This window comes from Urocitellus parryii, chromosome 9, assembly GCF_045843805.1.
Source record: "Urocitellus parryii isolate mUroPar1 chromosome 9, mUroPar1.hap1, whole genome shotgun sequence".
NCBI classification, from domain to species: Eukaryota; Metazoa; Chordata; class Mammalia; order Rodentia; family Sciuridae; genus Urocitellus; species Urocitellus parryii.
Window position 1 is genome coordinate 58,145,555 of NC_135539.1, and position 21,559 is coordinate 58,167,113.

The window sequence follows — 21,559 nt, forward strand, 5'->3', positions numbered from 1 at the left end:
TACTCAGGAGATATTTACTATTCTAGCGAATTTTGTGTTTTCATTCATTTGTTTTCTCTAAGATTTACCAATGAACTGTTTAGTTTTGCTTATTACTGTACTTGACTAAACAACATTATGCTCCTGAGATCCTGCACCCACCTTCCCTATAGAGGCGGCCCCCTTTCCCACTCAATCCTGTGACCTTGTTTCACTGGCTTCAGGGGGCACTTATCTCTGTCTAAAACAGGCTTATGCATGCTTTTGTCACTTCCAACTCTTTTGCTGAGGGGACAGCTCTGTGAAGGTTGGTGCTACGTCTGCTTTGCTCACTGATATTTCCCTGTGAGGCAGTGCCTGGCACACAGTAGGTGCTCCATAAATATTTGTTGAGTGAACATATAAATAATGGTTTGGCCAAAAAAAAAAAAAGGGAGAGAGAGATTAGTGGTTCAAACCTGGGGATGATTTTACTCCCAGGAAACTGTCAATATCTGAAGACACTTTGAGGTTGTCACAAGTGGGTTAGGAGGCAGTGCTGTGGAGTCTCCTGTAATGAATGGATGACTCCAACAATGCAGGATTATCCAGTGCAACATGTTAATAGAGATGAAAGCTTTGCCTTCGATAAAAGATGATGATAATGATGATAATAAAGGTGTCCAAATGACCTTTAAAAAGTAACTAATTTTCTTCTTTTTCTAATTTTGTTTTGGGGACAAAATTAAAAGAATTGTGAGATGGGAGAAGTATTTTAAATGGTAGAAATCATGAAAATATAGAGAAATAAAATTCTATGCTTATAGGTAGGCTCAAAAGAATTTTCAGTGGCATAATGAACCAGGTGAGTTTTTTAGTACTTAAAAAAATGAGCAAGAATGCATAGATTTGGTTGGAGTTGTAATTTAGTGTTTTAAAGAAGAACCCTGCCTAATCAATAAGGTCTTAAAATACGGAAGTTAATTACTTAGTTGAATTTCATTTTATTACCATAAAAGAGATTTTTAAACTTTTAAAATGCAGACAATTAATGGACTTATCCAGAGCAGTAGAGAAACCCACAGTAAGGATAAGGCAAAGCACAGAGTAATCTATAAATTCCACAAACCAGGATCTCTGCTGAGATGCTGTTGTGGTTGGAGCCTGTGCTGCAGGATCACGTGATCTGAGGAATTTTGTGGAACACTCTCCTTTTTCCCATCGAAATTGATTTCCTCTTTTTTATTTTTCTGGACACATGGCTTGACTTGTGTTGCCATACTCACCATCCTTTCATTGGCAAATATTTATGGGAAACCTACTGTGTACCTGGCACTCAGCAGATAGGAGTGAGCTAAGTAAAAATACTTGCTTGACTCTACATTACTACTGAAGGTCTTAGGGCCTCAGGGTGGCTAAATCATCCTTATCTGCAGGAAAGATGACCTCAACTCCTCCAAAGAAATTTCCTTCAAATGTTTTTAGTGAAGCAATTAAAGTTTTCAAATTTAAACATGTTAAACATCTAAACTAAAAATTTTGCAAATGATAAAAACTTTTTTTTTTAAAGAGAGTGAGAGAGGAGAGAGGAGAGAGAGAGAGAGAGAGAGAGAGAGGGAGAGAGAGAATTTTTTTTTAAAGATTTTTTTTAAAGAGAGAGTGAGAGAAGAGAGAGAGAGAGAGAGAGAGAGAGAGAGAGAGAGAGAGAGAGAGAGAGAATTTTTAATATTTATTTTTTAGTTCTCGGCGGACACAACATCTTTGTTGGTATGTGGTGCTGAGGATCGAACCCGGGCCGCACGCATGCCAGGCGAGCGTGCTACCGCTTGAGCCACATCCCCAGCCCAAATGATAAAAACTTAAAAATTAAAGTGAGAATATTAAGAACTGGGAATGTTAAGTCAACGGTAGAAGGCTTCCTAGCATGTGGGAGGCCCTGGGTTTAATCCCTAGTACAGCAAGGAAAAAAAAATTAAAATTAGAAAGTCTAAAAATATTTAAATTAAAAATTTATTTTAAAAAGACATCTCACTGAACTTTTGAGAAGAGGTTCCAGTGAATGGTATGTAGATGTATCTGTGATATTATTACCTGGAGGAACGTGTGGGCCCACAGTCGAGATCTGACCTTGAGAACTGCACTCTCTCCTCCTTCTAGTCGTCCCACTACACAGGAGATTTGCAAACACTCGATATTTGTACAATTCTGCAACAAAACAAAACAAGACAAAAACCCCCAACATCAGGGACAGCACATTAAAAGACAGGAGCAGTTTTATGATTTAGATGCTCACATGTGAGACAATGCAAGAAGGTTTGGAGAGGAGGTGATGGGGTATTAGCATTAACCTAATCAGTGAATTAATCCCTGATGGAATTGTCTGAGTGGTAACCAGAGGCAGGTGGGGTGTGGCTCGAGGAAGCGGTTCAGTGAGGGTGTGGCTATGGGGTATATATTTTGTATTTGGAGAATGGAGTCTCTCTGCTTCTGATCACCATGTGAGCTGCTTTCCTCTGCCACACTCTTCCACCATGATGTTCTGCCTCACCTGAAGAATGGAGCCAGACTTCTATGGACTAAGACTTCTGAAACTGTGAGCCCTCAAATAAACTTTCCCTCCTCTACAACTGTGCCGACTGGGTCTTTTAGTCATAGCAGTGAAAAAGCTGACTAAAACAGGCAGTCTCTTTAAATGCTGGTAGAGAATCAACATTAAAGTCCACTTATTTCCATTTTATTTCTTCAGAAGTCACTACCTTATCTGCAAATTTAATTTAAGGAAAGAACAGACGTATTGAAACAACCAAGGACAAGTAGGCTAGTGGTAATGATGCATGGATATTAGTGGTAAGAGAGAGAAATGGACATGCATAAAATGCAAGTTCTCTTCTAAGTACTCATCTTCGGAAATAGTCAATGAGTTGTTCTGTTTCATTTACTCAGAACCTGGGAAGATGTTTCTTATAGACATTCTTTCCACTAGTTGCTATATTGAGCAAGTATGGAGAGGGTTACAGAGGAAGCTCCCAAGTCCATAATCTGAGACTCAAAATTATTGACCTATTGATAAGCATTTGTTAACATGCTTCTCTCTGCCCCAAATACTTCCTAGTTGTGGAGCAGGCCCTTTTGTGAATTCTATTCATCAGGCTGTTTTTAACCATTTCCTTAGGTTTCCCAACTTATAATGGGTCACTCTGGATATATGAGATGCATGATCCTAGAAAGTGTTCATTATGATGACATTTTACCTATCAAACCAATAATATTTTATCAATCAAATTGCAGATTGAATTCCAGTATGGAAATTAATGGATGCCAATTTTCTATGTGCCATTGTACAGAATGATACTTCTTTTTAAAAAGAATTTATTTATTTATTTATTGCATTTCTTGTTACATATATAGAGCACTATTTTTCGTATCTCTGTACATACAATATGTTCACACCAACTTATGCCATTATACATGTACTCTTTTTTTGCATTACAGAATACTTCCTCATTGCTTTGAATTTATCTTAGGGGTTATCCTTATTCATTTTTCATGTCTCAAACACTGGACTACAGGTGCCCATCACAAATAAGTCTATTGAACATTATGTGAAGCACTTGACCAAAGCATTTCACTTTAATGAAATTGATACATAACATAATAACCTGAAGAGCATATTACCATAAGAATATTTTTAGGAACAAAGAATTCTCTAAAAACTAAGCAATCAGTAACATATATCAGAATAAATTCTGGTAAGGTCAGATTTGTACAGGATGCTTCCAAATATAGGTAACTGGGCTATCCTTGTCTATTAGATTTGGAGCCTGAGGTGCTGATGATGGAAGTAGGAGATCCCAAAGCTCTGCACTTCCTGGGTCTCATGGGGACTCTTACATTTTTTATGCTCCACAATCAAGATGCTACTCACTGCTAATCCCACCCCCAGGAGGCAAGAGGGAAGCCAGTTGGTGGCTGTTGTGACCTCCCTGGAGATTTCAATCCTGGTTAGCTAGCTCTGTTGGAGGACTTTGGAGAAGCTGATGTGTGGAATGGCCCTTGAAGAGTGAGAGTTACCTGGAAGAATGGGGTGACTGGCACAAGGTCCTCCTGAATGATGGAAGGGCATGCTCAGGAAAGGGGAGGGCAGGGTACGTAGGGGTGAGATGGATAGACAGAAATAAGATGAGAAAGAAAATCTAGGTAGTGAACAATACTGCTTATGCTAAGGAGCTTAGATTTAATTCAGAAGGTACTGGAGAACTGGCGTCAAGTTTTTAAATCAAGGGCCATGATCAGGTTTGTGTTTTAGAGAGAAAGGTGGTATTTGAGAAAAAAATAGAGTTAAAGGCTAGAGGATAATTAAGAAGCTTGTAGCAAGAACCCAAATAAGAAATGCTAAGGCCCTGAACAGAGGCATTAAGAATAAAGACAGAAAGGTGAATTTTACAGAAATTTTGGAAGTAGAATAGACATTTGGAGTTTGCAATGAAGCAGAGAGAGTAGTGGAGGGAGCTCTTTGTATTGGAACAGGGTGGAAGGGTACTGGTAGGATCCATACTGGTGTTACAAATATTGAGACTGCTAGAGAAGAGACACATTTAGGGTGGTCTTGGAGACAAGAGTTTTGAACAGGTTAGGACTGGGATGGCTACTAGACATCTAGGCAAACCTTTCAAGTCTTGACTGCAAGAAGGGACTGCTAAGATGGCAGGCTGCATTTAGGCAGGACTGGAGATATGGTCATGCCAGAAATTTCCCTGAAAAAGCAAAATCATTGGGAGGAAAGCAGAGGTCCAGAAGATGGACATATGAGGTACAAGGGCATTAAAGGATGGGAAGAGGAGATGTCCCTTTAATTATTCTAAGACAGGGCTAGCCAGAACATAGGACAAACCCATGAGAGAATTTTTTTGGAGGGAAGCCAAGGGATATAATAGTTCCAGAAGGTGGCCAATAGTATCAAATGCTGAAGAGAAATTAAGAAAGATAAGGTTTCTGTAATCAGAGAAGTGAAAGGGAAGACAAAAATTTGGAGAGGATTAGAAGGACGTGATAATAACAAGAGCAGCAGGAGAACAAGATGAGAAAGGCAAATATAGTCTTAGGTGGAGGAGAATTAAATTTCAGTGTTTTAGATACAAAAAATGTTATGCAAATTGGAAATTATGATCCCAACACAGGATGTTGGCATTTTGCACTTTTAAATTCCTAATCAGAAATGTGATTCAGTAAGTTGTTTTTAACCAAACAAAAACGGTGGGAGGTCTTATTTAGCTTTTGATTTTAGAATAAACTCTGCATAATCACTCTCCAGAGTTGTTTTGACTTGAGGACATAGGGAGGTGTATGATTTGCAAGTTTTGATCCTATAAGGGAAAATGTGAATAAAAGATGAGTTAAAATCAGATAAGGAAAAGAAAGATTACCTTGGCAATCATCCATGAGCAAGTAAGCTTCTATGATATTCAGAAGTTAAAATTTATGTCAAAATATTTAATAAGAAACAATAGAAGGAAAATATTTGACTCTACAACACAAAGGCACATGATTTTTCAGAAGAATTTTAGTTATTGATCTCTTTTGCCTCAGTGTACTCATGAGACATACACAGAAGTGGAAATTTAAAAAACAAAAAACAATCTGAATCTATTTTTCACATGGTTAGTTCTATGTGGGTTTGAACATTGGTTTTTCCAAAGGGCTTTTCCCATTGGTAGTGTACATATTAGAATTCTGCAGATGTCACTCATTGTTTTCTGTTTCATTATTTACCCTGGAAGCTTTTTCTTAATGACAATATACAGAGCTCTATGAATTTATGGGATGGGTATGTATTTATTATACGGTTATGAAATTTATAGGTACTTGAACCATAATCTGCCAATTAGAGCTTTTTGCTATATAATTTCAGGCACTTCTATTTTTAACAAACACTCCTTGCTTGACCTTAGTTTTACTGCACTGTTTGCTTGTACTTTTCTGTCCACTTCCATGTTTGAACTTTTAATATCAAGATAAAATAAATGAATGCCAGAGTGTTTGAAAAATATGTTTAAAACATCATTTTGACCATTTGAACCATATATGTGGCACCAGATATGTTTACATTGTTTTGCAACCATCACTACCGTCCATCTCCAGAACTTTCTCATCATTCCAAATTAAAATTATGGATCTGGAAACCACTCTCCCCTTTTTTATTTATTTTTTATTTAAAAAATATTTATTTTTTAGTTGTAGATGGACAGCATGCTTTTATTTCACTTATTTATTTTTATGTCGTGCTAAGGATTGAACTCAGTGCCTGACGTATGCGAGGTAAGTGCGCTACCACTTGAGCGACATCCCCAGCTCCCCCTTTTTTGAATCAATGAACTAGAGAGTTGGGATTTGAGTCTTTTCACCCTAATACTCTCTCTTTGATGGCTGCTTACTACCACTAATAAAATGTTATCGATGTGCTGGGTAACATGTTCAGAATTCTCAGAACTATGAATAATCCTTTGTGGCATTATCCTACTTTATTGAACTGAAATAAATGATTAGGATTACCAGAGTTTAAAGAAATATTTGTCTCTGCTTTTTAAAAAACAATAATAAATTAATTCCAAGTTAGTATAGGAGGGTGAGAACAGAAAGGAAGTCAGTTTAGGACTTCTCTAGTTTCCCACCTCTTTATCTTCCTCAAGGCTCCCATGCTTCTCAGCCTGTGGCTGGCTTAGACAAGGCCCCTGAATGAACTGATCTGGACTCAGAACTCAAAGAAAAGCAGAGCCTGCAGGTAGGGGGTGTTCAATTGGTATCTTTCCCAAATCTGGCCTTTACTGGAACTTCTCTGCCTCTTCCCTCCCCAACATGTACTAGCATGTAGTTGATTTTTCTCATTTAGCCAAGTATGATGCTATATGTATCCAGTGCATCCTCTGCTTTAGTTGAGGGGGTCCAATGATTCATAACCTTCACTCCTACCATCATTCTAAGCTTTATCTCCTGCAATTCCTTGCTAACTTTCAATTTTTTTAATTCTATGAATTCAACTGATTATTACCCCTCTTCCAGTCATACAAATACTAAAATCAGAGATTTAATTCCTCAAGCATAGATTTATTCCCTTCAGCTATTTTGAATTATTACAGTTTCATAACTGGCTCAAATAATTATATTCCTCAAAGCAGCTGTTCATTGTCATAACAGTCATTTTATTTCAGATTCAGTAGGTAGAGAGGCTAGTGAATTGAATCTCCATCATCACTATCTTTTTAACTGCTTGCAATATATTTAGTTAGAATTGAATTGAGGGTTTGGGGGCAGAATAAGACTAGATGGAATGTCACAACAAGAGCATTTTGGAGGTGACTCAAAAAGCCATTAGTAGTAGCCATGATAACTTCATCCACAGTGTCATTCACACATTTGCTCAACAAATGAGCGAGGCACTGAGCTACACCCTGAAGAAAAAATACTAAGGAAACTAAACATATTCTTATGCTTATGGGTTTTCAACAGAGTGAAAAGGTAGGGAGAGAAGAGTACCCAAGGGCCGGTCCCTACCCTAATCCTCTGGGTGTGTCTACCCGGGATGATGGGTTTTGGGGTGATTACATGTGCAAGGCTGGAAGATGTACTTGTATGGTCTTACTCTTTATGGAACTGGTCTGTGGAACAGGGCTAAATTGTTCCTTGATGCTCATTTTCAGCCTTTGCCACATGGTCAGAGAAGTAGTGGATGTTCATGTGAGGAGATAAAGCTCTAAAAACAACATTGGGATGAGTAGGAGAACTGCATCAAAAATACTGACTCATGAATGCTTTGTAAAGTTTTGCAAAGTACTGCCTAGGCTCAACCTAGAGCAACTACAGACCCTAACGCTATGACGCTACAGGGATTATGACCCAGGAAACCTGAACACACCATTCCCGACTCTTCTGGATGGGCAGAGAACTCTGAGATTCAGGACAGGTAGGTTCTCAGGGCCCAGTGATGAACAGCCCTCCTCCAAGCTCACTTCAGACTCTCTGTGGACAGGTTAACAACTGAACCTTCATGTTCTTAAAATGGATTAAAGGTCACATTTGATGTTTTCATCCTTATTTCTCTAAAGTGGCCTCTGTGATAGGTTTAGAAGAACAAAAAGGTTATATCACAAATGCTCCTTAATCCTCACAGAAAAGTCACTTTCATTTCTTACTGCCAAAATATGTCAGGCGTATCTGAGCATCAGAGGAGACTGCAAATAAGACTTGAAGTTAAAACCCTCTGTATCTGGGATTTCTGACGGGTCCAATCATTCTCTTCAGATCTATGCACACAGAGACGACTCACCAGTATTTTTGTGGGAGTCTGTCTGTGGAGCTGGACACCAGGCACATCCCGCTTCCTGACAAGATGAGGAATGGTAGAGTTTCGCAGAAAGGCACTGAGCTCAGGGGTGTCCTCTGGGGAGGCTGCAGGCTGCAAACAGAAAGTGGAAGAGATCATACCCAATTGCATTAACAGTTGTTACCTTTCATTAGCCTTGAACTCTAGGCAGTTTTTCGTTCCCAAGTGAATCGGATTCATATGAGAGTTCAGACATGTGATTTACCAGCAAGATGTGCAACAGCAAAATGACCTGCACTGACAAGCAATGAGCCTTTCCACTCTCCTGTTACAGGAATTCATGAAGCATGGGGGAAATGAATTCTTAGGAAGTTTGTCTTGTAAGGATACGATTTTAAGCAGCAGCAATTTCCCCAGAAGGCTAGAAAATATGTAGCTGATTTTCAGACATGAGTTACTTTCCTCTCATTATATTTGGAGCTGGCAAAACTCAGGGTGGAAAGATGGCTTTTGAGGTAGCAGAAAAGTGGGAAAATAACCCAATGTGGTCAAGGGCCTAATGTTTGCATGACTGCATCCCACATTCCAGTGCTTGAGAGAAGTGTCCCTCAGGAGAGAACCATGTCCTAGTGAAAATGACTTTTGTAAAGCATGCCCCATGCACATGATGCTGTAATGGAGCTTGTTTTCAGCCCTGAGTTTATTTTGCAAGTGTTCTAGAACTGGTGATTTTATCTCAAGCTTCATGCTGGGTACATCCAATGGCTGAAAAAAAATATTTTGAGAGTTCCAATACATCACACACAATATCCTATTCACATTCTTTATTTGAGATGCACTGTCTATACAAACCTCATTTTCTGCCCCTCCCACCCCCACTTCCATCTTGAGAATTCTGTCTTCTTTTACCTGGTTTTCCTTCAGGTCATGGAAGGGAAGCAATACTAGTATACTCAGCTCTGAGGAATGAAAAAAGAAATTTCTACATTGCAGATGTAGGATGTACCACATAAGATAACTCACAAGGATCTGGAGAAATCTACCAGACTGACAGAAAGAGTCGAGTCTACACTCCCTAGCATGACATGTACAAGTCTTTACCCACTGATAATTGCCTTTGCCTGCTTCTTCAGGCTTCATCTGCCACTGAGAGCTGCGCATATCCAGGGCTCCAGTATGCACAATTGTTCCGAATCCTGAGCTGCACCTGGCTAATGCCTGACCTGTTTCATGTTGCACATGCTTGCTCTGGTGCCCGTCAGTGTCTATCAAAACAAACCACAATTTCTGCTAACTGCTCTAAGTTGCCCAGTGAGAACATGTATGTGAGAAGCACAGTCATATTCAACCTCCCAGGAAGAACACACAGGCTGAGAAAGAAGATTCAGCCAGGAAAACTCAGATGGGGAAATCAGATGTAAGAGGTAGTCCAGGAAAGTGTGGTTTTATAGAAACCCAAGGAAAAGAAAATTGCAAAAATAAACAACCAAGGATGCCAAGAGATCCTGAAAGGTAGTAAAGAAGGGTGAGGAAAAAAATCTGTTAATTAAGAAATTGTAGATGGCTGGGCGCAGTGGTACACTCCTGTAATCTGATTCGGGAGACTGAGGCAGGAGGATTGCAAATTCAAAGCCTCAGCAACTCTGCAAGGCCCTGAGCAACTTAGAAAGACTCTGTCTCAAAATAAAAAAATAAAAAGGGCTGGGGATGCGGTTAAATTGCCCTGGGGTTAAATCCCCAGTACAACCCCTGCCCCCCTCCAAAAGAAATCATGGATGCCCTTTGATTGATGGTACAGGCAAAAATCAAACTGCAGTAGCTAAGAGTGAATGGAAAAATAATTATTTGAAAAAAGTATAAGTTTAAATCTTTCTATTATTCTCATTAAAATAATTTCTAATAGCTCTGAGTTGAGATGAACCTTGTCCTCCAAAAAAAGCAGCAAAACAAAACATTAATTTTCCTAGCAACACTACGTATAACAGAGGAAAAAGATATCAATCAAAACTTTATGGACAAATGTAAGTGATTGATTAAATGAATTAAGATACATGTACACAAGACTAGATATTTTAAAAAAGCAATATAGAGCTACATTTTAATTTAGAAAGATACATGTATTAGGGGGAAAGTCAGGTTACACAATAGCATTATGTAATTAAGCTGTACTTATCAATAGAAAAAAATGATGCATACCTATTCTATGTATCTATAAATAGAAAAGTCTGGAAGAGTAGTCATCAAAGTATTACCAGTGGTAGAGACTTGATGATAGAGATCAGGGAAGTTTTGCCAATTTCCATTTCAGATATAACAATGACATTGCGAACTTTAAAAGAGTATTCTTATCTATTGTCAATATACAGTGCAACTCTTATAGGAATGAAAATATAAAACGTAAGTTAATAGAACACATAAGAGTTAAAGGGTGGGAACACCACTAGAGGTATAATATTTCCTTCATATATTGCCTGATATAGTCTTATGATGGGTGTTTAGTTTTTTTATATGAAAATTTTAAAAAATTCTAATTAAATGAGAAATAATGAAGTAGGGATAGCAAATTCAGTTTAGCTACAAATAGAAGAAAAAGAGACCCATTCCTGGAAGAGGACACAGGGCGGTGTTATTTGGCTTACTGTTTTGTTTTACAGTTGCAGGAAATTTTAGTAAGTTTACAGGATCCAAAGAAGGAATCAATAGAAAGGGGAAGGTAGGATATACAGGAAACGGGAGATATTTGCTGCAGCAAAATTAGAGTAGGAGCTGGAGGAACAGTTGTCCTTCCTCTGAGAGTGATGAAGAGGAGTCATGGATGGATGAGACATGATTAGAAGGTGTGTGGGGCTGGGTGGGCTGGCAAGGGGCCAGGGGTTATGATGGGGCAATAGATCATTTTAAGATCACCTGGTAGTAAAAATGTGAGAGAAAGTGGATAGGAAGTTCAAGGAGAGTCAGGAAGTTCTAGAGTAGCCATTGAGGAGAATGAAAAGGATAGATTATCAGAAGAGCAGAATTTCCTATGAGCTTGGCTGTCCCATGAGCAGTTCCTGCCATTAATCCAAAAAGTTAAGCGTGGAAAGGAAATTGAAAATTGGGGAAATCCTTAATCTCTCCTAGAGTTTCTATCATATACCTTATGTATGTGTTGTTTTCCCTTTTAGAGGCACCATGTGTTATTTTTATTTTTATAGGTTGCTGACAATTAGGTTGCGGAGGTTAACTTTGTAGCTACCAAACTACAGAGAAGAGGTACTGGAATGAACTAGGGAAAGATTCTTTATTCCCATGTGACAGCCCATAATTGTATTAGAAACATCAGTATTCACCTCAATCAGTATTAGCTATCAACAATAGCCCAACAGCAAGAAATTCCTGCAAGGTTCCATGAGGTGCAATTTGTGTAGGAATATATTCTACTGGGGTACCGTGTCATTCACAATTATTTGTAACAGTCTCTCGATAAAACACAGGGCTTATTCTGAGCTAGAGAATAAGTCCTTTGCAAGACAGGGGTCAGTGGAACACAGTTATTTCTTTTTTGTAACGCTTGTATTTTACAAGTGGCAGAATACCACACTTAAAACACTATGGTCAAAAGTTCTTCAAGTGGCTTGGAAACCAGTTTTCTCAAATGGCATTCCAGAAATTATTTCAAAGAACAAAACAAGACAAAAAGTAAGGAAGAAGTTATCCAAGAAATGTAAACAATAAGGTCCATTTTCAAGAGGAATATTTGGAGCCATGAACCCACAGACCATGCTTTTCCTGAATCTGAACTCACTGGAAGCGAAGAGTCCAGCTTCCTAGCATCCTGTTAGGCAGACATTAAATGCTACAAGGAGCTGCTTGTAAACACTTCAGTGGCTGTCTCAGAACGAATGACAATGTTTTTTTCTGCAATGAGGAAATAATTCTTAGTAAATATGTTTCTCCAGCTGCTACTCCAAATTTGACCCCAGCAAGAGTTATTTTCATAACTCTTCACTCTGGTATAGGTTTAAATTTATAGACCAAAGGGATACTGAGAGGCTAGAAAGTGCAATGCAGCTGGACACGTAACACCGGAAGATAGGGGCTGGAAACCAAAGCCACATGGGTTACCTTTCTCTTGTTTGTGACTTGTCTTTGGATGCCAGGTATTTCTTGCACACAAGAAACAGTAGACTGTTCTCATGGGCTTCTTGGTCTGTAATTAAGTCTAAGTGGGGACAAGTCCGGGGGTCTGTCTACTTTGTAATTAAGCAAATGTTAAGGGTTTGTGGGGAAAGAAAAAAAACACTTTTTTTTCTTCTTGAAAAGTTCATGCAAAGCATAACTAGAAGAATCATCACTTACTCCAGAGGTAATATTGGAGATTTTCTTAGTCTTGGACATGGTGTTTTTGCATTTTAAAATATACATGGGCTGATGGGCTTAGGTCCCCACCCCTAAGGCTGCAGAAACCAGGTTAGCTTGAATGGCATGAATATAATGAATATACCTAACTTAGGAACTAGTACCTTCATACTTTCATTTCATTTTTCTATGGTTGGCAATTAATCCTTTAAAAAGATATATGTACACACACACATATGTGTGTGTGTGTGTGTGTGTATAATATAATTTTGATCTCAGAATTCTTCTTCCTTAAAGTTAGACCCAGAATGTGCTGTGATCTTAACACAGGTTACATTTGAGCATCTTTCTCTCTTAGGTACAGCCTCACATTCCTTAGTCTTTCCTTAGTCTTTCTAGTATATGTATGTGTGTATAGATTATATATAGATATAGATATATATAGATATACAGATATAGATATGCAAATAAAATGTACTCTTGGGAGTCATTTCTTTTTGTCTATCTTCTCTCTGAGATAGCCTTCCAAAGTGTGTGTGTGTGTGTATACATATATATGCATATATGTATACATACACATATATGTACACATATATGCGCATACACACACACACACACACACACACACACACACACCTGAAGGCTATCTCAAAGAGAAGATAGACAAAAAGAAATGGGACCCAAGGGGTATATTTCTTTGGTGGCCAAGGATTTGACCTACAGGCACTGTTAAGAGTAAAAGGTGAGTGGGGCGCAGTGGTGCATACCTGTAATCTCAGCAGCTCAGGAGGCTGAGACTGGAGGATTTCGAGCCCAAAGCCAACCTCAGCAACTTAGCAAGGTGCTAAGCAACTCACTGAGACCCTGACTCTAAATAAAATACAAAAAAGTGCTGGGGATGTGGCTCAGTGGTTAAGCACCCCTGAGTTCAATCCCGGTGTGTATATATATATATATATATATATATATATATATATATAAAGAGTAAAAGGTGAATAAATTCCTCTGCCAGAGGCAGGGTTCTCAGAAGAAAGCACACATAAGATAGGATGGAGAAGACAAACCCAGGATCTAGTGGCTGTCACTATGGCATCACAGTTGGAAGAGAAGAAAATTAAATTCAGTACTGCTTTCTTGAATACACCACCCCTTACCCCCACAAGAAGGAGAGCTTGTAGCAGAAGCCTGAGCATATTACAGGGCAAGTAACAGACATCAAACAATGCCCTGGCTATGAAATAAATTGGAGCTGCAAATATTTAAGGCCCTCAAAATGATTAAAAAAAAGAATAAAAAGAAATCAGTAGCTAACACAGAGAAAGAAGAAATGATCTTCCTTTTTGCCTGATTTTTAAGTAGAGAGAGAACGAAGGAGAGTTGTTTGAGAACTGACAGGGGTCACTGCCTTCTGAATTAATGAGAACCAGTAATCGGCGGCAGTTAGGCAAGAAGAAAGTACTCATAAGGATAAGACAAAACTATGCAAATTTGCCAAGCCACTGTCTGCAGGCCCACTTGATTCTAAAAAACGATTTGCAGGGCTATAATCCTTGACAAATGGACTGGTTCTGTGTCTCTGCAATCCATGTTTGTGCTATCTGGTTGTAATTTGGGCTTCCTGTGGGATTGGTGTTGTTGAAAAGCCTAGTTCTCAGCGGCAACCTCCTGCTTCCCAGGCCCTAAAGACAATTCTTATAAACAGTGTGGGCTTTCTCTTAACATTATACTCTCTCCAGTGTAGTCTCCATCAGATCATTTTGATCTCCGGATTCTTCTTCCTTGAAGTTAGACCCAGAATGTGCTGTGATCTTAACACAGGTTACATTTGAGCATCTTTCTCTCTTAGGTACAGCCTCACATTCCTTAGTCTTTCCTCTCTCTCTCTCACTGTTTATTACAAAATCTTGCCAAATTGAAAAAAAAAATCCCTTTACTCTTTATGAAATTTTTGGTTCCTTAGTAGATTTTACATTTTCATCTTATCAAAAAGATCATAGTGTGTTTGAAGGCCTCTCCAAACCCCAGGATAAAGTCCACCAAAATAACAAAATTGATAGTTTGAAATAATTATTTTACTGCCTTGAGTATAGTTGAGAAATACTTTACTCAACTCTAAAATCTGATTCCAAGAAGGATCTGGAACAAATTAGATTTAATGGATTGGTCTGAATGCTGCAGACAGTTGAATGTTTCAGAATGTTTTGAATGGTAGAATCTGAAGAAATTGCCACATGACAGTCTTCTTCCTCTGACCTAAGATGGTGAAGGCTGGAGGCAGAACCTGCATGGATGTCTGCTAATGTCCCTAACGTCACAGACGGCGGGTGAATGAATCTGAGGAGGTGGAAGCCATCCTGGGGGAACAGAAACCTAAGGGCAGCAACCATGTCACAGAAGGCCAGCGTGAAAGCAGGAGGGAGTGAGCCCAAGGCACTTCTGGACCACCATGCGGACATTGGCTGGGTCTTGGTTTTCTCAGATAGGAAAATGAGGGTGTGCATAGCTCATCTTCTCCTGAACCCCATTATCACCCATATTTCTACCTACCTCAGACTCTGAGATTTGAACAGTGTCAGCAAATCAAGTTGAATGAGTCTCACCGAAGCCTGCTGGGGGGCAGGCATTCAAATAAAAAAAAGTACACAGACTTCTAACAGCATCTGTGTGTGGTCACTCTTGCCCCACCCCAACTCAGTGACTGATGCTTCCAACTTGAGCAGCCAAGGTGTGGGTGAGCTGATAAGTTGGCCCATTGTTTCCTAAAGCAGTCACAGGTTAGAAAGTTCATGCTGTTAGTGTTTCTTCCTCAAACTTGGGGGACATTTGGGTAATTTGGGGGATAACCAAACTCTACCAGTTACTGTTATAAAAACTGAACTCTGTTAGGGGCTTATTGGACTTTGAGGCTTATGTGAGAAGACTTTGAGCCTCATGTTGCATTTGGAACACTTCTTCAGTTTGTAGATGGGTTGGATTTCAGAAAGCTTTGGGCTGGATGTTTGGCATTCAGAATGCATTTCTCTTTAGAAATGATGTTTCGAATGGTAGTTCAGTTCTCAAGCCAGTCCACAAAAAGCCTACTTAAGCCTCAATATGGTTTTGATGCCATAAAACTGTGTATTTGCAATAAAAATAATAGTATCCAGGACTGTGGCCATATGGATAATTTAAAAAATAGGGTAAAAAAAACTCATTGTGTTAAGTATATGATATTGAATGCTGATATTTAGGTGGAAATAAGTTTAATCGGAGGAAAATGAGAAAGTCTGCGGAAGCTTTGTAGAGATTCTAAGCGATATCTGGGACATTTCAAAGGTTTTAGATTGGTGGCACTGGTTCCTTGAAGTGGGTGGCCTAGAAGATGCTTCTAAGAAAATCTGGATAGTTTCTTTTTTATGATAAGATTTTTTTAGAAATCTGTGAAAGGGCTGAGAGGAGAGGTCTCTTTTCAGTAATAATTGAGCAAAAGTAAGAATATACATGGGAGAAAGAAATTGGCTAAGACAAAATTGGCTAAGATGCGTGTCTAACATTGGAGAAAGGGATTTGGTTGAAGGGAAATCAACTGAGTGGCTGAGGAGGAGAATGTGGTGAGAGAATTGTGAAAATCCCTTGGCTTCTCTATGAAGGTTCTCTATGTCAGGCCATGGAACATCTGGAGGGTTGGTCCAGTGTGTGTGGAACATCCTCAGGAGGCAGAAGGATGTGTGGAAACTGGACTGTTCGCAAACACAGATGTGTCAGAAGCACTTACCACCTGTCCTTCTCCTTATAAAGAAACTGTACAGCAAATGGTCTTAGTCCGTTTTATTGCTAAAAGAGAATAACTGTGATTGGAGAGTTTATAAAAGAAAATTTATTTTAGCTCATGCTCTGGAGGCTGGGGTGTCCAAGAGCACGGAGCCAGCACCTGTGCAGCTTCATGGAGGAAGAATGGAAGGAGTCCCATGGAGAGAGGAAGCGAGAGCAAGTGGAGGAACCGCTTCTACTAACGGCTTACGGCCACATTAGGGGACCCCTTACGGAGAACTAACTTGAAAGAACAGCATTCATCCCTTTCATGCCGGCAGAGCTCCTGTGAATCAAAGTCCTCATGAAAGCCCCACAACCTCTCAACACCATTACCCTGAGGACCAAATTTTGTCATGAGTTTTGGAGGGGACAGAACACACTCGCTCCATAGCATAAGTAGGAGGAATTGTAACTTACTCCTGGGTGAATCAAGCCTGAATATTGGGATTTGATTCTTGCTTTAACAAGTATAATTCTGCCTCCCTGGTCCTTTTACTAAACCTGCTTTCTCTGCTTCTTACCAAAAAACAAAACTTTCTATACCATGTTAAAAAAACAGAACAAACAAACAAATAAAAACAAACCAGCAATTAGCTTTGATGCAAGAATTTAAAATTGATATTAATCAGAAATGTCAGGCAGGGGTTGTGGCTCAGTGGTAGACCACTTGCCTAGTGAGGTGCTGGGTTTTTTTTTTTTTTTCCTCAGCACCACATAAAAATAAATAAATAAATAAAATAAAGTTATAAAAAATTATTTTAAAAAATCAGAAATGTCTGATGCCTATTGTGCTGAAGATAAGAACATATATATAACTTCAGAACATATATAAGAACATATATATAACTACAATTTCCTTTTCACTAATTTCTACTTTGTATTTAAGACAGAAAATACAGTTTATCTTTCCATTCTCTAGGAAGAAATAAATTGCCAAGTGAATTAGTAGCAATTTGACCAAGAAATTATTTAATATCTTAAGAGAAAAAAATTTTCAAATGTTTTCAATTGTTTATAGCCATTGGTTTGAAATATGCTGGTTATCCACTTTATTTTCTATTTATTGATAAAAAGTCTTTTAGACTTTCAGGGCATATATTAAATATAGGTAGACATACTTTGAGAACCTTTAAGTAATGTTGTTTCAACCTTTTCTTGAATTCAGAATTTTAAGAATTCATATATTATTCTAATTAGTTACTTTAGAGATCTGTTGCAATTTTGTTACCAAATATTATATTCATTTTTAGGAGTTTAGAACTTTAGAAAATGAGCAGAAGTTGCATTTTAAAAAAATTTCTAGCTATGGACAGGTTCTTAATGAAAATCAATGAGTATGTACAGAATAAGTGGGAAGTCCTGGATACCAGGTGCTTAGTGTATACTACCACTTGGTTTTCATGAATCTGTCAACATTTGAGCAAGTTATCTATTAGTACTATTCCAGTCACTGTAAATGATTGTTTAATTGCCACAAAGAAAAAAAATAACTCAAACCAATATAGTGAACATTAAACAAGTTACACAATATATACAAACATATATAAATAGTGTCAGATATAAACTAAACATTGCACTCAGAGAGAGAAGTTTTCCGCATTATCATGTGCTTTAAGAATCCATGACAAAATATAGTACATGAAAAATACAGAATAGAATATGCAATAGTAAAATGAAACAGACATTATTATTACTGTGTGTATATACGTGACTACATGACCAATATGATTCTGCAACCTGTACACTCAGAAAAATGAGAAATTATATCCCATCTGATTCAAATGTATGATATGTCAAGGTCATTAAAACAAATAAAAATTTTAATTTAAAAAGAAGAATATGAAAAAGTTTGAAATACTTCAATGTTATACATCAATATTTGAAGACATTATTGTATAAGGAGCTACAGTCTCTTAGGATGTTAAAATTATCCCAATGAAGAGTGAAGAAAGAGGAAATGGGGAGGGGGGAATCCTAGGGAGCAAGTATTTTAAATAACTTTATGGAATACCAGTGGCCTTATTTATTGTTTCTCCATGAAGAAATAGACTGTTGCCCCACAAGTCCTTTACCATTGAGTCTCCTTTTTGTCTTCCTGTCTTTGAATAAGGAGGCATATGGGTTGACACAGAAAGCCTATTATGACTCCCAGTGACCCAATGCCTGGGCCCAGGGTCAAAGCTACCCTTTGCCCCAGATGGTTAAGTCAAATACTTCAGGAAACCTGCCCTTGCCCCATAGTTACTGTGTTCCTGTAGCTACTAAGGGAATATTTGCTCTTAAATAACATTGTCTTCTGAGGACACCATCTGATTAACCAATTTTTTTGTTTTGTTTGTTTTCATACAAATGTGACATTTTCTAGGGCTTATGCTAATTCGTTTCTTTCCTTCCCAAAAGGAACCTAAGCCAAATTTGGATCTTAATCTGGATGGGATCAGCTCTTTGGACACTTGAGCTCCTTGTTAATGAACTCCAGCAGACCATCACGTGCACAGGAGGTGGGAGCTTGCAGAGAGGTGGAATGTGAGGGTCCTCCAGACCCTGCATTTCAGTAGATCCCCAGGTGATTTGGAAGCATTTAAGAGATGCAGCACACTGCTGCTTTAGGTTTCTCCATAAGCTTCCAGTCTGGGGGTTTTCAGGGAGTAGAGAAGCCTTTGGCAAATTCTTGCATTTTACCACTTGCTATTGGCAACAGCTGGAAGAGCCCTTTCTGGCAAAGATGCTTGTGTCTTATGGAAATATACCAAAAAGACTTCAAAAATAGAATTTTTTACTAATTCTCCAAAACATTACATATCTATTAATGATTTTGATTTGGTGATGCTGCTCATCAAACCCTACATAAAAGATGCATATTGAAATGGGCTAAATAATCACAAGTTACTATGAGCAATAAAACCTAGGAAAATTTAAGTTTTTTAGGAGTGACATTTAAATTTGGTGCTTAATTGGAAAACTAAAAAGGAAAGCTCTGATCAATGATCATTGAGGCAACATAAAATTACTGTGCTATTTTAATTTTAAACAATCAGCCATTTTTACTTTTTCCTTACTATAAAAAGTATATAAAGCTATGATTAGACCAGACTCTTACCTTTATATCTTGTGGGTTGATATCAGGACTTGTTTGACACCGAAGAGGTCCCAGAGTTTGAATATGAAAAATATAAAGGAGAAACTCATCCCGTGCAGAGAATGGCCAGCCCACCTCCAGAATGGTGTCACTGATGGTACTTGGTCCAATATTGTGCAGCTGTAAGCAAGTGACAGATTATGGAATGGTACAGTTCAAGGTGGGGATATGAAATCCAACTCCGTCGACCTGTACCTATGTGCTATTGGTTGTAAGTCATCATGATAATAACTCTAGCAAATATGAAAAAGAAGAAAAAAGTCCATATTGGAATCAGGAACTCTGAAAGCGTGATGTGATAGTGTTTAGAAAAAACTCTTTGGTCTGGTCTGTGAAGCTCTGAAAGTGGATTTCTTCACTGAAGATCATACAGATTGAACATCTTTTACCCAAAATGCTTGGGACCAGAAGTGTTTGGGATTTTGGAATGTTGCACTTATATAATGGGATATCTTGGGGATGAGACTGAACTCTAGACACAAAATTCATTGATAATTCGTATTCACCTGAAACCTAAACGTAATCTTTCATTGTGACCCATCACATGAGGTCAAGTATGATATTCTCTACTTGTGATATCATGTCAGGTCTTAAAAAGTTTAGGTTTTTGGAAAACATTTTTGATTTTCAGAATAGGCATGCCCAACCTATATTTGCCCAGCCCAACCTATATTAACCATGTCTGATAATTGCAATGGTTACCTTGAATTTGTATTATTAGTACTAGAAATGCAATTATAATTAAATGCTTTCAAAACCTACTGATTTTTTCTTTATATTTGAAATCTGCCTTTTGTTCCCTGACTACTTGTCAATTGCAACCATATGTGATGCACTCTCTTTTACTCTCTGGAAAATGGTTATCCATCAAGGGCAAAAGCCAGCCGGTGTTCACTACAGTTCATTTTGCACATTTCAAAGCTGAGCTACTTTTGTTTTAATCAGCAAATCCCAAGGAAAAAAAGGCCACATTGAGTAAAGAGATGGATGTTGTTAACACACAAATCCCATATTCACAGTACACAAAATAGCTTGCCAAAAACACTAAGCATATTTAGATTTATCATGGACTTAGAAATTCACTTCAAAGTTAACAAGGATCTTCCCCCCTCAGCCCCACAGTTCTGATAATTATCATGCTCTATGAAACAAGAATTTTTTTTTGCTTATTTAGGTGGCCTATTTAGCTGACATTATCAAAGAAGTATGGCATTCATTGGTACCGTATATTATGAGACATGAGATTAGCATGTAAGAAACATTTGATGATTGCTTTTGGCACTGCTGGTAATTACCCTAAACTTTTATGATCTCTTTATGCTAAGATCAGAAACAGCACTACCCTGGGAATGATTGAGTCTGAGTGTTTTTTGCAAACTATAAAGTTTCAACTTTCTTGAGCAGAAACAGGCACACACAAATTTAATAAATTATTTGACAGCTTTTCATTTTTTTGGTGAGGTTCTTGATCTGAATGCCACTGGGACGGGGTTATCCCTTCACTATCAGATGAGCTTAGGGCCACACTTTGATCCAGCTCTGGACAGGGCTTGCAAACCTGAGCTGCAGTTTGGGCAGATAATAGAGGTTTCCAGGCTAATCCTACTCAGGACTTGAGGCTTTCCCCCCACTTATGGAAACAGCTCTTCAGTTTGGAAATGGCTTTATAGTTGCCCTGAGAGAATGCTATTCGTGACCCTGTAGCTTGAGATGAAAGTCAAAGCTAGAATCATTGAATTGATGGCATAAGTTACATAGGAAAAGAACATAAGGCATTACCACTCTCGAGAAGGTACCTCAATCAGAAAACATCTTAGAACTTCATTTTATCAAAATTCACTTTCTATACTCTTGAAAAGGAATAACTACTCTCCACTAATTGCCTTAACTTTATTAACAAACCAAACCAAAAAGCTGAACAATGAATAAACTAACCCTTTACTATGTGTTGGTTTCTAATTGTAAAAAAAAAAAAAAAAAAAAAATTAAATAGCTCCATGTCAATAAATCTTTAC

The 21,559-nt window shown here is 38.2% G+C and overlaps 1 protein-coding gene across 1 annotated transcript in view; it reads right to left on the bottom strand.

Annotated features, from left to right (window-relative positions):
- The window catches only part of Itga8 (integrin subunit alpha 8), a 169,632-nt gene that overhangs the window by 24,489 nt on the left and 123,584 nt on the right, over positions 1-21,559 (bottom strand). The window contains exons 25-27 of the mRNA XM_026408128.2: positions 19,506-19,664; positions 8,279-8,407; positions 2,050-2,163 (exon numbers count right to left, since the gene is read on the bottom strand). Of these exons, the coding sequence (XP_026263913.2) occupies positions 2,050-2,163; positions 8,279-8,407; positions 19,506-19,664 (402 nt within the window). The remainder of the gene's footprint in view (positions 1-2,049; positions 2,164-8,278; positions 8,408-19,505; positions 19,665-21,559) is intronic.